This window comes from Polyergus mexicanus, unplaced genomic scaffold (assembly GCF_030449975.1).
Source record: "Polyergus mexicanus isolate NDT 795.1 unplaced genomic scaffold, iyPolMexi1.0 SCAF_18, whole genome shotgun sequence".
NCBI classification, from domain to species: domain Eukaryota; kingdom Metazoa; phylum Arthropoda; class Insecta; order Hymenoptera; family Formicidae; genus Polyergus; species Polyergus mexicanus.
In genome coordinates this window covers 2,221,532-2,237,724 of record NW_027223338.1, presented here as the reverse complement: position 1 = coordinate 2,237,724, position 16,193 = coordinate 2,221,532, and the positions used below count along the sequence as shown (strand labels likewise).

The window sequence follows — 16,193 nt, the reverse complement described above, 5'->3', positions numbered from 1 at the left end:
ACTATATTATAAATATATTTAGCAACAACAATCGCATTATCGTCATTAATAATATTCATTAATCTCTTATATACATCGTATTGTCTATTATGATAGAATTTATATATACATATATATTTCATAAAACTTCATTTATAGATTATTCGATGAAAACAATAATGATCACATTCTCGATTATTCACCTATTTGATCGGAATTATAGACGCTTCATATATATCATAATTATTCTTTATCAGGTACATGTTCATGGAGCGAAACAATTTTTCTATGCAAAAAGAAATATTTTGTATTGTACATAATTCTTATCATATATACAGGAGGAATATTTAAATGCATTTATATATTATGCATATATATATATATATATATATATATATATATATATAAAGGAATGTGCATCATAGACTGTAACAGGGACGAAACAAATTGCTGAGTCTTCTTACGAAAATTATAAAGACAGAAATGCGTTCAAATATTCCTCTAAAAGTATTACAATGTCTCGTATACATATTTTTCAATATCGAATATCTTCAGTAGAATTTTAATTGTCATGAGAATAGTCGATCATCATTGACTGTATTTCTAGTCGCATTTTCATAATTCTATTGTCTTAAATGCACAAAATTGATTTAATCCATGATCTGTTAAATGAAAATAAGACATAAAGAAAGAATAGATGCGTATTTATTTATAAAGGATGATAAAAGTTGCGTGATTAGATTTTTATAAAAGTTTTATCATTTAAAAACTCTTTAATAACAACAAATTTTGTTATTTAATATTTTATAATCTCAGAGTTTGATGCAATTTTTACTTGAATCAGTTAAAGATTCTTGAACTTGCATCTTATATTTTTAACTCTCTTATACATTTATTGAGAAATTGTGTGAAATAAAAAAAGAAATGGTGTGTCAGATTTTTAATATATCCTGTACGCATACGCAATTAATCTATATGTTTGTCGCGACACTTGTGGCGAACGTCGATTAACAAAGGAGAGAACGAGTCCTTATGTCCGATCTTGGATAATTTAATCGAGTTTCGAGCTGTAAATGTCGCATAACGGACTAGTTAAACGCGAGTCTTGTGGCAGACTCATGTTACGGACTAGTTAGTCACAACGTCAAAATCGCAATACGTTAAAAAAATTATGCGAGAATATATATAAATCCAATTTTGCAATTTTGCAAATAAAGTTTATCTCACAAAAGAGAATTCCTGGTGAAATGTAGAAGACACTTACACAGCCTTCGAATTTGTGCATAAGATGAAATTATTATATATATCGTATATATCGATTGATAAATCTTGCATTCTAATAACAATACACCTATGGATAACCGAATGGATCGTCTTCAAAACAATGTCTTTTAATTCTCCGCGAGTGATGTAATACTTTATAATAAGAATATAGATTCTGATAAGTAGATGCATATGCACATTTTGACAACCATTGGACAAACTTGTATATATATAATAGAAAAATATCATTTTAAAGGAGAAATCAATAAAATACACAAAAGTACTCCGAAAGTATTGTAGAAGTTGAGAAATATAAATCGGAAGACCACGATATACATAACAATCAATCAGATGATCTTCTGACGGATTTGACTATATACAATAGAGACTTCTTGCAATAACGTGTTTCGAAAAACAAGAATCACTACGTTAACTCGCAATTATTTCACAATTCGCATCTTGAACTTTAATGTTTACTGTATTTATAATATAATATTGTAATCTCTAATAAATCAGGAAAAATTTAGGCATTATATAATAAATTTGCGAATCTAATCTAGTCATTGAAATATTAAAATAATTTCCCTTAACATTTGACCATTTTAATGTTCAACGCAGTTTATCATATTTGACGCTGTTCAGCACTTCCAAAATCTTTTGCGTATCTTATTTGATCTCTCTCTCTCTCTCTCTCTCGCTATATATCTTTGTATTCTAAAAAATGTGTTTTACTAGACTTATCAATTTTCACGGTTCGTGGTATCGACCAGCGCCGGATCAATTTCCTGCGGTATCTCATTTCTCGATTTTTTGGCCCTATATTCAACATAACAAAAGGCCGCTGTACCAAAGAATATAGTCACAAGTAATACCAGAAGTTGTATATGCAGTCCAGCTGTGGTACTGTACGAAAAGCTAATGGCCGCTGCGACCGATTGACAGAATTTAAAAAGTGCAAAGGCCGGCGCACTTTCTTTGACAAATAAGATACCCAGCAGCGAATAGACCTGCGTGTTGAAGCAGGCATCGCCGAAGCCGAGAGTGAGACTGCCCACCATCGCGAGAATCTGCGAAGCCGGGATGTAACCCTTATTGTCAGTATCCTCGAATGGCGCATCATCCGGCAGATTCAGGAAGATGCTGATGAAAGCGAAAAGATGCACGAAGAAACCAGTAAGCACTACTGGCCAGCCACCGCAATTACGGAATATCTTGGATGCGAAAATGCCGAAGATGGCACCGCCTATGACTTCGCCGAGTCCGATAAAGATACCGGATAGTCCTACGAGACTTTTACGATTTTCGCCCATGGCTTTGGTGAAGCCGACGCTGCTCGAGTATACGCCGGAATAGAAAGTAAGCTCCAGACCCGTGTAGATGAACGTGAATGATAGCAGCAGCATGTTCGGCGTGAGGAAGAGTTTGATCGCGTCTGTGAAGGCACACCACGCGGCCTCTAGAGGTTTCTTGCGCATCGGTTCCGGCAGTTGCAGCTCCTTGTCAGCACTAGATACCCCCTCAGCTTCGCCTAGCGATAATCTCTGCGGTGATCTGTTCAAAGTCGCCAATATTACGGTGCCGATCACCGAAAGACCGGTCAGCACGCCGAAAACAATCGTCCGTTGCCCATGATCAATGGTAGGCGATTTGAACATGAAGTAGACAAATAGATTACCGGCGAACTGCGATGTCTGGAAAATCGCCCAAAATATACCAGCGTTCCGAGACATAGTGTCGCTGTCGCTATTCTCCGTCAGGTATTGTCCGTGACCGGTCCATATGAGAGCAGCGCCTACTCCGAGAACGGTTGACATAGCGTACAGTAATGCCTCGTGCGGGCAGAAGAACGAGGCGATGAACAGAACGTAGCAACAGGAACCGGTGAATATGGCCACCCGTGGGCCCGTTACCGAGATGTATGATGGCGCCAGCCAGTTACAGGTCGCGAACACGCCATAAATTATGGCTAAACTGATATAAGCATCGGCATTGAAGTTGCTATCCTCTCCGTGGATGCTGATCAGAACAGTTTTCTACAAACAAAGATCGACGTAAAAAGATCAACATATGGATACTTTTTAATATGATTTTAATATGACTTTTTAATATTTCTTGCGATGGTAGCAATGTTGTGTAGATTGTTGGACTTACTTTCTTGCAGTGACGACTTATCCATTAACCAATTTAAAAATGCCGATTGATAACAGTGTCGCGATATGTCACGGAAAAAAAGCTGTTTTATGTCTTTACATAATGCTTCTATATAGAAGATTCTAAGGATTCTAAGCTCTAAGGATATACTCATTGTCAGTCAATTTTCGTATTAAATTTGGAGTTAAATTCTTTCCAGCGAATATTTATATGTTTTCTCTTCTTTTTAATTTTAACATTTAACCGTTTGAGTGCGGCGAAGCGCTATCGCGCTTCACTTGTCGTTTGCCAAAAATGCGGAGGAGCGCGATAGCGCTTCTCTTGTTTTGTACCGAGAATGCGGTAGGGCTGCTGTTGGTTAGTATAATTTTCGCATCTATTGAGATCAGTTGTATTCATATCAAGTGCAGTTGTTATTCATTTCACTCAATTGTGGTTTTAGCATATATATAAGAAAATTCTTCAGCACTCAAACGGTTAATATTAAATACTTTCTATAAAAATATGAAAATCTTTACACATTTAAAGATATCTCTCGATTACAAATTTTATTAAAATAAAATTGAGATATTATATATGCTTCATTTATATTTTCGCAGAAAAATTATTAAAAAATGCAAGAGAAACGTATTCCGAACAAGAAATAAATATTTTTATAAATAAACTATTGCATAAACTATTGCAAAGTGATAAAAAAAAATGAGATAAGAATTCCAGAAATGCCAATAAAAAAAGCAAAATTATAAAATGTGCATTGAATTCTTCTGGTTTCAGGATCTTTTAAACCTGAAACTGGTTTTTCTATATTTGCATTCAAAAACAGGATTTACATCTCAAAAACAGGATATTTATGTATCATTGTCAGCCAAAAATAACGTCAGAATATTTAATACTTTGAAATGAAAATTGGTTTATATATTTTTTTAAATACTATTAACTCATTTTTAAAAAGATACATATAGAATGTTTGAGAGAAAGAGTTTATCAAACTATAATAGAAATATATTACTCAAGTGATTTAAAGAAAATGTTTCAAACAAAATTCGGAAGTGTTATATAAATATAACGATTTCACACATGATAAGAAAAACATAGATATATTAAAAAGTAAATAAAAAGCGTAAATCAGAATTATCTATATAATATAACTATAAAATAGTACACATTCATTGTTATAATAAACAACGTCAAAAATCTAACTATTAATTACTTGATCAACATTTAAAAAGTTCGTATATTGTATATATAATATATCTGTATCATTCACACGATTTTATTTATTAGGTGTATAACTTTGCTTCCGCCATTTTTTTTCCGAAATTCGAGGCTTTATTGTAAAAAACTGGTTATACATTTATGATTCAAAGTATTGTCCACTCCCAATGATCGTGCCAATTCTTTTTGACTTTGACTCGAGTCTTCATTAAGTAATGCCTCCAATTCTGCATCTTCGAAAACCTTCTCTCTTCCACCGCTATGCCGGTCTTCGACGTGAAAATCACCGTTCTTGAAGCGTTGAAACCACTCACGACACGTTCTTTCACTAATAGCGGCTTCACCATAAGTATTTGAGAGCATTCGATGAGCCTCAGCCGCAGATTTCTTCATATTGAAGCCGAAAATAAAAACCTCCCGCAAATGACGAGAATTTGGCTCGTAAACTGACATTTTCAATCGAGAATAACTTTATGATGCAGAGACAAATCGACTAATGTTTCTATAGGGTTATGTTGACAGATGCCCAAGTTTATTGCATGACGTCTATGATCTATTTATTTCGACCACTACTTACCGCTAAAGCCATCTATAGGAAAACGGCGGAAGCAATGTTGTACACCTAATATATTATTATTATTGTATTGTATTAAAATCAGATCGATCGAACGCAATAGTTTTAATTGCATTTTCACATCAGGAAAATAGCAGCTTATTCTTATATCCGGACATGTCGCCAACTACTATTTTACGGAAAGAACATCATCGAATCTCGTTTGCGTTTTTAAAAATTATCAATAATCGTAATGTTATCGCTAACGCAATAATTTTATTAAACGAAATATTGGCCATAAATACAAATTTGATATAAAAGAAAGATATAAAAGAAAGAAAGATATAATAAAGATTTGCAATATGATGCAATATGATAATACATTCATATGTTATCAGAGATATGCAAATAAATGTTTAACATTAGGTTCTTTAATTATTTTCAAAGTAAAACATATTCGTTGAATATTTGAATCCTTTATTGCTTGTTACCACAATTAAGTATGTTTATTCGAATAAATACAATATTCTATATCAAGATAACGACGTAATCAATAAATAAGCAGATTTTTCACTAAAGTAATGATAATTTTTTTAGCAAATATCTTCGTGACCTCATTTTGCGACTCTTTCAGAATCGGGTGCAAAGTATATACATCAAGATAGAGACATACGATAAAATCTGTTCTGGTATTGATAGATTACAAATAGATGTTTACATTGCTTTTACATTATTAACTTTAAAGCAAATTTATGCTATAGCTTCGTGAATACGAAACATTTGTATGTAAAAAAGTGCAAAAAATCTGAAACATTTCACATTTAATAATTATGTACTTATGTTATATATACATATATGTGTATATTCGTTATTATAGGGGAAAGTTGGGTAAAACCGGGTAAGCGGGTCAAGCCGGGTACTCCTGTTTTTTCGTAATAAATGTTGCTATCTATGGCTAACTTGTGTTATTGATGATGTTGTAGATTGACGCCATCATTATTTTAAAACAAATAAACCGTGCCCCTGTGCACACGATCTTTTTTAATAGAAGTTCAAAGTTTTTAGCCCACAAAAGATCGATATCGTGGCAAGAATCGAATCGTCGTGCACTTTTTCTATATAGAGCATCTGTTTCGGTAAGTGCAGCATTGCATTCTGTACATATTAGAGAGTATATTATATTAGTTTTGGTCGGCACTTTGTACGCCGAACTATACAACCGCCGTATTTGTTACTTTCCTTGTATTGAGGCAAAACCGGATATTTACATATCTGGTATAATGAAAAAAGGGAGAACTGTTATCCTGACTTTGTGTCCCTACAAAAAGCGGGTTGAAAACGAAAACTAACGCTCAGAAAAAGAAACCACTAAATAAAAAGGTTTTTGAGATCCTTAAAGTTAAAAAGTTAAATAAGGAAGTTCTGCAGCAATGTCGAACAAGAGGATATCTTTATTTGTGATTCTTGTCAATAGAATACATATTGTATTTTGATTAAAATAAATCTAGATTTTGTAATTACACGGTGTTTTGCATATTTTCAAATGGATACCCGGTTTGACCCTACCGGTAGGACAAAACCGGGTACTTTGACTTCTCCACAAAATCTTGTTATTCTTGGTAAACAAACATTTTTTTTCAACAACTAGTCTTATTTTTTTACAGTTTAAGGTTCATTAAAGACTACTAACGATCGGCAAAATTTTTTTAACTCTCAGACTTTTTGTTGGAAGACAAATCCAAAAAGCTACCCGGTTTTATCCTACTTTTCCTTATATATAGCAAAATTATTTTTACATATTCTTCGAAGAATCTTCAAAAACAAAATATTTAATTTATCTAAATATATTTTAATTTAATATATTTAGTTAAATATATTTTAAACGCGATCATGATTGCATGAAATTCCGAGAGAGTAACACGAAATTGTATATTTATTACGAACGTCTCTTATCTCTTCCGGTAATGACGTATCTTGCATATCGAATGACATTTCCAGAGCTCTCTAATTTACGTTTGCTATTTTAATTTAAGCTACTATAATTATTGAAACATCTATTTAGAGAAATATAACTGATAAATATATATATATATGCATATATTTATCAATTAATTGAAGATGAAACACTTATTAGTCATAAATTATCTAATCAGTGGGGGGCTGTTGAACATATCGTATTACATAGGTAACTAACATTGCGATTCCCTCCCTCTTTCTCTTTCATGTCGTCCTATCGAGCCTAAAAGTGAAAGGATATTATGTTGTGTATAATATGCATCTGGAATAATTGCATCAATCGAGAAAGAAAGCATTTTGCTTTAAATAGTTTTTTTTTAAGTGCGTGAGAAAGATGGATTGAGGAGGATTCTTCTGACGCATATTATTTCGATCTTCACACAAAATTTGGGAGTATAAGGTCATGATTTTCAGTGAATTGCGACACGATGAAAAATACATGAAACCCGAATTCGATTGGGAACCGGTTGTGTCAGTTCGGACGGGTTTCGGCGATGCAATTATTGAGCAGGTCTAGTATATGTGTATTACATTTCACATCGATAAACACTCCCAAACTTTCTCCTTTGCCATCTTTCAAATCAGCTGTTCTATTTTTAAAATTTCGATATAACTGACAAAATCCCGATTTATTTATGCTAAGCTGTTTGAAAAATTCTAACGTCTAAAATATAAAAAAACAGCAATTTAAACATATAAAATTTTCAAGTTTTATTCCTCTCTTCTCTTTCTCTCTAATTCAACACTTTGCATAATTTAATCAGATAAGATTAGAATAGGGTGTTGACGTCAAACATCGAGTAACGAACCATTTCCATTCAGTAATAAATCCGATTATGATCTGGTATTACTCGATACCAATCGTAATTAACATCGAATTAGCAATAGAAATTGATTTGATATATGCGAGATAATGAGGCGAAGGACACGTAAGCACAAATAATTAAAAATTCTTCTAGATGCAATTTAATTATCATGCAAGTCACGTGAAAATGTGACGACAAGCTGCAACTTCTGATACATACATTGTAAAATGTGATATCGATAATAAAATTAAATAGAGAATTTCTATAACTTCCACACGTTTTTCTATTGATATATGCGATAAGCCTTCCACGATTAAATATGCAAAGTAAAAAGTCAAAAAAAAAAAAAAAAATCGATGCGCTAATAAAACTGTCACGCGAAAAACATGTCATAAAAGGTTTAGAAAAACATTTCATTGTTTGTAAAAATTTGTAATTTACACATATGGTGATAATTTGAAACTAATTATTTTAAATAGATTAATAGTTTGTATGTGAATGAAAAAACTTAATTTCTAAACATTAAGGATTTCAAATCAGGAATACAAAAATATTTGAAGTATACTGTCAATTAACAAAACTTTCTACAAAACGAGCATTTAAAAAATTTCACGAGATTGCGCAAATTCGTTTCAAAGAAAAAAAACTCAAAGATTTCATGATTCTATTGCTCTTTAAAGATCTTCGAATAATTAATTCTCTTATTAAGCAAAAACGTTCAATTTTTTTTCTCAGTTACGATACCATGATTTTTCTTCACTTGTCCTTTTAAAAAATTTCAAGCCATGAGCGACGGTGTATAAAAAAATCATCATTCAACTCGGTGTATCACTGTTTAGAATATCTGATTAATGTACCATGTCTTTTGCAAGCTAATAGGACGTAATGTCGTTAGTAATCGGTGAATTCGCGCGAACAAAGATCGTTGTATTGCGTCGCAGTGATCAATTATTCACGCCCCGTTATTAAAAAATCGCTGGCAGATATCGCATATCCAAAGATATTTATGAAATGGAGAGATAATTTAGCTGGTAATGATTAACAGACCCTACCAACAATTTACCGGAACATAATACTTGAGCGTTCGCAGATTACAATATTCGCACGATACATTATGTAAGACTCTTTCAGATAGATATGAAGTTCGAAAGAGAAATTATATTCATAAAAATATTACTCCGATAACAATCTCCGATCTTGCATAATCAAAATAACAAATTATGAAGTGACACAATTGAGACAACGAATGCAGCAGAAACAAAAAATAAAATTCTGTTGTAATAATATAAGCCATACAGCTTCGCAAGATTGCAACAACATTACAGCAACATTTTTCTGCAAGATTGCAACATTGAAGAAACATTGCGAAATGTTGCTGCAACGTTGTTATGATATTGCAGCAACAGTAAAATGTCCGCCTACAGAAATATTGCCATATAATATTGCAGCAACATAGTAATATAATATATATGCAATAATGCTTTATATATATTTATCGAAATAATATCCTTAACATATGAAAAAAATAATAAGAAATTAGACCTATAAGAGTTAGGATTTAATCTGTATATAGATTTTCTGTATTACAATAATAATGAAATTATAAAATATAAATTTTTCAGTACACATTCGACTTCCTTCAGTGACAGAGAATACCTAAGAGAAATAAGAAAACACTCAATTTGCAATTGTGTAAATTCACAATTTCTTTGTATCCGAAATATTCAGATATCCGGATGCAAAAAGATTGTGGTGGATTTACGCATACGAGTTTTTTCACATCTGTCTTGTCTTTATATAATCTCAAAATTTATTTATTAGAATCTGAAGTATCTTGCAATTATTATCAAATTTTTTATTTTATATAAGAATAGAAACTATTAAAAGAATTCTTAGTCCAATGTCTGAGTCCCCTGTATTGGGGTCATATCATACGACTTAAACTAACAAAAACAGTTATTATATCTTTTTAATCTAACTAGCCGTTCTTTGTAAACTTTACATAATCATCGTGATTAAAAATTAAAGGCGGAATAGATAGCGCAACATGCGCCGCATAGCGGTAAACGGATGAACTAGCGATGATCGAATACTTTTTTGTAATATTTTCGGAATGTTGCTGTAACATTGCTAAAGTTATATTGTAAAATAATGTCTTTGCAATATTTCTGCAACATTAAACTGCAATATGCAATATTGCAATGTTGCAGCAATATTGTTGCAAGCTTCAGTGCTGTATGGGAATGTAAACAAATTCACACATTTACTAAATATGAGAAAAAAATATATGGCAGAAAACAATAATTTTTTTCATTACTTATTATCGAAATATCGAGAAAAATCGTATTAGTAAAAGATTTATGTTGATAAGAATGAAGAATACATTGTTAACAGATTGATTTTAAAGACTTTTTAATGTCAAATACCCGACTCAAACATTGCTTCATCTTTGGAAAAAGGACAGATTCTGTAAAGAATTTTAGCGTGCTTAATATACGTGTTTCACAAATTACGCATTTCACGATTTACCGAAAGCAGTCGATAAAACAATATTATATAATTTAGAAGCATTTCAACCAGTTGGCTCGCTAACCAGTTGGCGATCGTGACCAGTTAATTATTTACCTTTTGTGATACTTTCTAAACTGCATAATGTCCTCGCGATCTATACTTTCTAATATTTTACAAAACAATAAAAATGTTTCATCGCGTTATATCCATCGTCGCGTCAACGCAGTCAATTTCAAAACTCAAATACTTAAAAAAATATTAATTTTATCAAAATTAATTTCTTATGTGTTTATTCTAATTAAATCGTGTTTATATATTCACGTTTCGAACTTGTTTTCATTCTCAAATTAATATGAGTGAACGTAAAAATGCGAAAGTAATTCAAACAAATTGCTCGCACTTGAATACCTAAATATAATAGAAGTTTCCCTTGTCATACTTCATGGACGTGTTAAACAAAATCACGATGCTAATCATCATTATCCAATCGTTCCATTAATCCAATGCTTGCACTATCGAGGGGATAAAAGATAGCGTTATAAATCAATGACCCCCACATTATTCTATCCCCACATCGTCCAAATTATAAAAATACTTTATTAAAATTAAATGTTCATTATGTTTACTAATTTATTGTTTTTTTGTTTTAAATTATATATTATTTTTTATTTGTTTTTTTCTTTTATTATTTATTTTTAAAAAATAATTATTTGGATGTGTAAAATGTAATAATTTCTGACTAATATAATGAACATATAATAAATATATTTAATAAACATATATGAAAATATAAGATAATAAACGTATATAATAAAATCAAGCGTTATATATATCGATCACTTTGAAACTTTTTATTAACATTAAATTTACTCTGATAGTTCGTTAATTGAATTTTTATTTTAACGATCTTTTCAAACCTGGCACAACACGTCAAATATAAATTTGAAAAAGACGGATGTTATCGATCATTAATGTAAAACATAAAATTCTTATACTTATTATATAATTTGGTAAAAAACATAGCTTTCACAAATCGTTTATTTCTGAACTCATACAGCACAGAACATTGCAATTACATTGCAGTAATATTACAATCTTGCAAGTTGCAATGTAATATTGTTGAGACATTATTGGAACATATAATTGTAATATTTTATGAGAATATTACAGCAACATTTCAAAAACATTACCAAAAAACAGTTTTCGGTAATCGCTAGTCCGTTTATTTACCGCTATGCGGCACGCGTTGCGTTATCTATCCCGCATTTAAGTTTCAGTCACGATTAAGGATATAACTATTTTTATCAGTTTAATTTATCCGATACAATCCCAACACAGGGAATTCAGATATTGAACTGATTGTTCAATAATCGGATACATAAATATCCAAAGAAGTTAAAATTATTCGTTAATTGTCTACTTAAGATGTAAAATAGAGTCTAATATCTATTATATAAGTAAAATTTTAACTTTTATGAATGAAATTATTTAATCATTACTATTTTCTTAAACTTGTAAATTATTTATAAAATAGCGATGTTAACTAGATAACAGGAAATTGTTAAATAGTTTCCATTCCTATATAAAACCAAAAATTTGATAATAATTTTTTAATATGCACGATATTTCAGATTTTAATAAATAAACTTCGAGAATATATAAAGATATCCAAGAGAGAAAAAAATCGTAATTGCGTAAATTCACAATCTTTTTTTCTTATTTCTCTTGAATGTCTTTATATATTTTCAAAGTTTATCTATCAAATTTAAAGCGTTCTGCATATTTGTAGCAACGCATTTCAATATTACAAATACATTGGACCGTAATATTACTGTAATATTACATTGTAATATTTCTAAGGGCGGACATTTCAATGTTGCCGCAGACTTGCAGAAACATTTCGCAATTTCCATGCAATATTACAATGTTTCAATGCAAGGTCCATGCAACGTTTCTGCAATCTTTCGGTGCTGTATGGGAAAGAGCATTATTTTAAAACTGAAAATTTTTTCGTTTATATCAAAATGTGACTTTTCTATCTTTATTAATTTAGACATATAAGATTTCAATTTTCTTAATTTTTTCGAAAACACACATATATATTGCAGGGTTGGGAAGTAACGCGTTACTTGTAACGCCGTTACCGTTACAGTTACTTTTTTCAGTAACTGTAACGGTAATGGCGTTACAAATTTTATTTGTAACGGAAAAAGTACTTCGTTACATTTTTCGGTAACGAGTAACGAATTTAACAGTTACTTTTATCGTTACTTTTTTCAAATTTTTTGATTTATTTAAGATATTATTCTTGCTATTGTGCGTGATAAAATTTTTATCTTAACCGTAAAGCCGTAAGCAAATCGACCAATTAGCATTCTTATTATGTTGTAAAAATGCTTGAATGTGATTGATCAACTTATGGCTCTTGCAGACCAGTGCGATGACGCGACGCGCGATATCCAATGAGAGCTTTATCTTTTCGGAAAAGCAGAGCTCTCATTTACTACCAGTTCTAAGTACCTTGCAACGAAAATTAGAAAATCTCAATAAATCTGACCTTATAGATTGCCATTCATTAGTTGAAGCTATTCAGCAAGGTTTAAATAAAAGGTAACTTATTAATTTGATTAATACATATGTTATTTAATTTTAAATAAGGATTTAATTGAAAAATATTTTTTTATTTTAAACTATTGATTCAAAAGTATTAATTTCAATAAAACAAACAATGTCGCTTAATTTACTATATTTGATTTTAAATTTCTTACAATATTTGAAACAAAAGAATTAATAATAGCAGCATGTTTACATCCAAAATTTAAGTTAAACTGGTTAACCGGAGAAAAAAGAAAACGTGCTGAAAATTACTTGGAGGATTTATTGGCAATCCGATCAACTGAAAATTCTTCAAAAGCTGGAAAATCTGACGATCACGATGATTTTTTCATTTTTGAGCAAAAAACGGTGCAAAATGAATCTGAACAAGAAGAATTGCAACGGTTTTTAAAATCAAATAATTGTAATATAGAAATGTTAAACGATTATCCAAAACTTAAAAAACTTTTTATTAAATATAATACAGCTCTACCAAGCAGTGCATCTGTAGAAAGAATGTTTAGCATCGGTGGCTCTGTATTAACACCACAAAGAGGGCATTTAAATGATGATACTATGGAGCAACAAATTTTATTAAAAATTAATAAAGAATTTCGATAAAATTTAATCATTTATTTTGTAATAAACCTTGAATGAAATCTTGCTTACAATTTTTTAAAAGTTTTTCTTATGCAAAATAATTTATTAGTTTGTATTGTAAAAAAGTAACAGAAATTGTAACGACTCGTTACTTTTTAGTAACTGTAACGGTAACGAGTTACTTTTTAGAAAAAATAACGGTAACGGTAACGAGTTACTTTTATAAAGTAACTTTCCCAACCCTGATATATTGTAGTGCATGTGGTGAAACTTTCAAGCGCGTAAAGTGCGCATACGGAAATGTATTAAGAATGCGACGCAAATAATAATAATAGAGATTTGTCCTTTTTAGCTGAACTTGTTGCATTTCTCGTTTTTCCTTTCTCTCTTTCAAACTTCTAAATATATATCTATCTCATTCTCTCTATTTCATTCTAGTTCAGCAAAAAAAAAAAAAAAATCTAATAATAAACATGTATACAGATATCGACACTCACCTCTATATTGCCCATCGTTTGAAACGCCGTGAAGACCAGCATAAATCCAACGCTGAGTATTATCACGTTGAAAAACGGTCGATCTGTCACCATGGTTGCAGATTGATTTCGCGTACCTGTCACAAAATAAAAGTAATCGTCCTATAGATTCGCGTTTCGCGCGCGATTTCGGATCAAGAATCAAGACGGCTGCGCTCGCAAACGACTCCGCTCTTCGCTGTCGTTGACAGATGATCATCGCATGGGCACATGGGCAGTAGAAGTGAAAACGCGCGACGCACAATGAAATACAGCGCTGTGCGCGACTTCTGGCGAGACGTGAAGCAGTGATGAAAGCTCGTGGGAAAAATCTCGCACATGCGCAATAGCGCAAACGTCAGTAGGCCTCAATAGCGTATAGTGTACGTTGTAAAAAGGGTATCGTTATGCCCCGTTACGGGAAAGGTATAGGAAATGTTGCAAGAAGTAATATATAATTTAATTTTTAAAATTTATTTTGTTGATCCTTAAAGAGATAATAGGTATTTAATATATCATTAGCATAAATATTAACGAAAACAATAGAAAATTTATATAGACTTTAAAAAGTATCCTATATTACACCTAAGTACGAGTCTGTCGAGATCGGATACGTAAGGCAGTGACGTCATTCACTCAGAAGGTTCTGCCTGTGAGAGATTTTCATAGACATAGTATATCTAGACCGAGTGTTGAGGAGTGGGAACCGAGATGCACGTAGAAAAGGACATACTCTGTTTCGTGTTCCTTGCGTTCTCTCTCGCTCGCACGTAGCATGACGAAAGAGAGCGCTATGCTATGTGCGAGTGAGAGAGAACGCAAGGAGCACGAAACAGAGTATGTTCTTTTCTACGTGTATCTTTACCCCCACTCCTTAAATAAAGGCAAACGATCGGTCTAGATATATACTATGTGTATGACCGGTATTCATAGTTAATTCTTATATTTCCCATACAGCACTGAAGCTTGCAACAATATTGCTGCAACATTGCAATATTGCATATTGCAGTTTAATGTTGCAGAAATATTGCAAAGACATTATTTTACAATATAACTTTAGCGATGTTACAGCAACATTCCGAAAATATTACAAAAAAAGTATTCGACAATCGCTAGTTCATTCGTTTACTACTATGCGGCGCATGTTGCGCTATCTATTCCGCATTTAATTTTTAATCATGATGATTATATAAAGTTTACAAAGAGCGGCTAGTAAGATTAAAAAGATATAATAACTATTTTTGTTAATTTAAGTCGTGTGATATGACCTTAATACAGGGGCTCAGACATTGGATTAAGAATTCTTTTAATAGTTTCCATTCTTATATAAAATCAGAAATTTGATAATAATTTTCTAATATGCAAAAGATACTTCAGATTTTAATAAATAAATTTTGAGATTATATAAAGACAAGAGAGATGTGAAAAAACTCGTTGTATGCGTAAATTCACCACAATCTTTTTGCATCCGGATATCGGAATATTTCGAATACAAAGAAATTGTGAATTTACGCAATTGCAAATTGAGTTTTTTCTTATTTCTCTTAGATATTCTCTGTCGCTGAAGGAAGTCGAATGTGTACTGAAAAATTTACATTTTATAATTTCGTTATTATTATAATACAGAAAAACTATATACACGCTAGATCCTGACTCTTATAGGCCTAATTTCTTATTATTATTTTCATATGTTAAGGATATTATGTCGATAAATATACATAAAGCATTATTGCATATATATTCCCAGACAGCACAAAACATCCTCAGGATCATCCTGAATATGTCCAGGACGGTTCAGGACATTTGTAGGATGTTTTAAGATATTATTATAAATATATTTATAAAAGTTTAATATGCATACATAATTATTTTTAGTTGTGTCGGCTATTTTATATAATTTAGAAATCTTAAGTATTATAATAAGTATTAATGTCCTATAAATGTCCACTGGATAACCCCTGGATGTCTGTAGGATATATCTGCCCTATC

At 31.4% G+C, this 16,193-nt stretch overlaps 1 protein-coding gene across 1 annotated transcript; it reads right to left on the bottom strand.

Moving 5' to 3' along the window:
* Positions 1-380: 380 nt before the first annotated feature.
* Positions 381-14,484, bottom strand: LOC138941161 (UNC93-like protein MFSD11). Its single transcript, XM_070310558.1, has 2 exons — positions 14,187-14,484; positions 381-3,275 (listed from the first exon to the last, which is right to left on the bottom strand). The coding sequence occupies exons 1-2, from the start codon at positions 14,277-14,279 to the stop codon at positions 1,983-1,985; spliced, it is 1,386 nt and encodes a 461-aa protein (XP_070166659.1). The 5' UTR covers positions 14,280-14,484; the 3' UTR covers positions 381-1,982.
* Positions 14,485-16,193: the final 1,709 nt, after the last annotated feature.

What these genes read in the sequence shown, in the direction of transcription:
- LOC138941161 (XM_070310558.1), bottom strand. Translation starts at nt 14,279, where the DNA reads ATGGTGACAGATCGACCGTTTTTCAACGTGATAATACTCAGCGTTGGA. An exon ending in AAACGATGGGCAATATAGAG is followed by an intron (nt 3,276 to 14,186) that starts GTGAGTGTCGAT and finishes CTTTGTTTGTAG; the next exon opens with AAAACTGTTCTGATCAGCAT.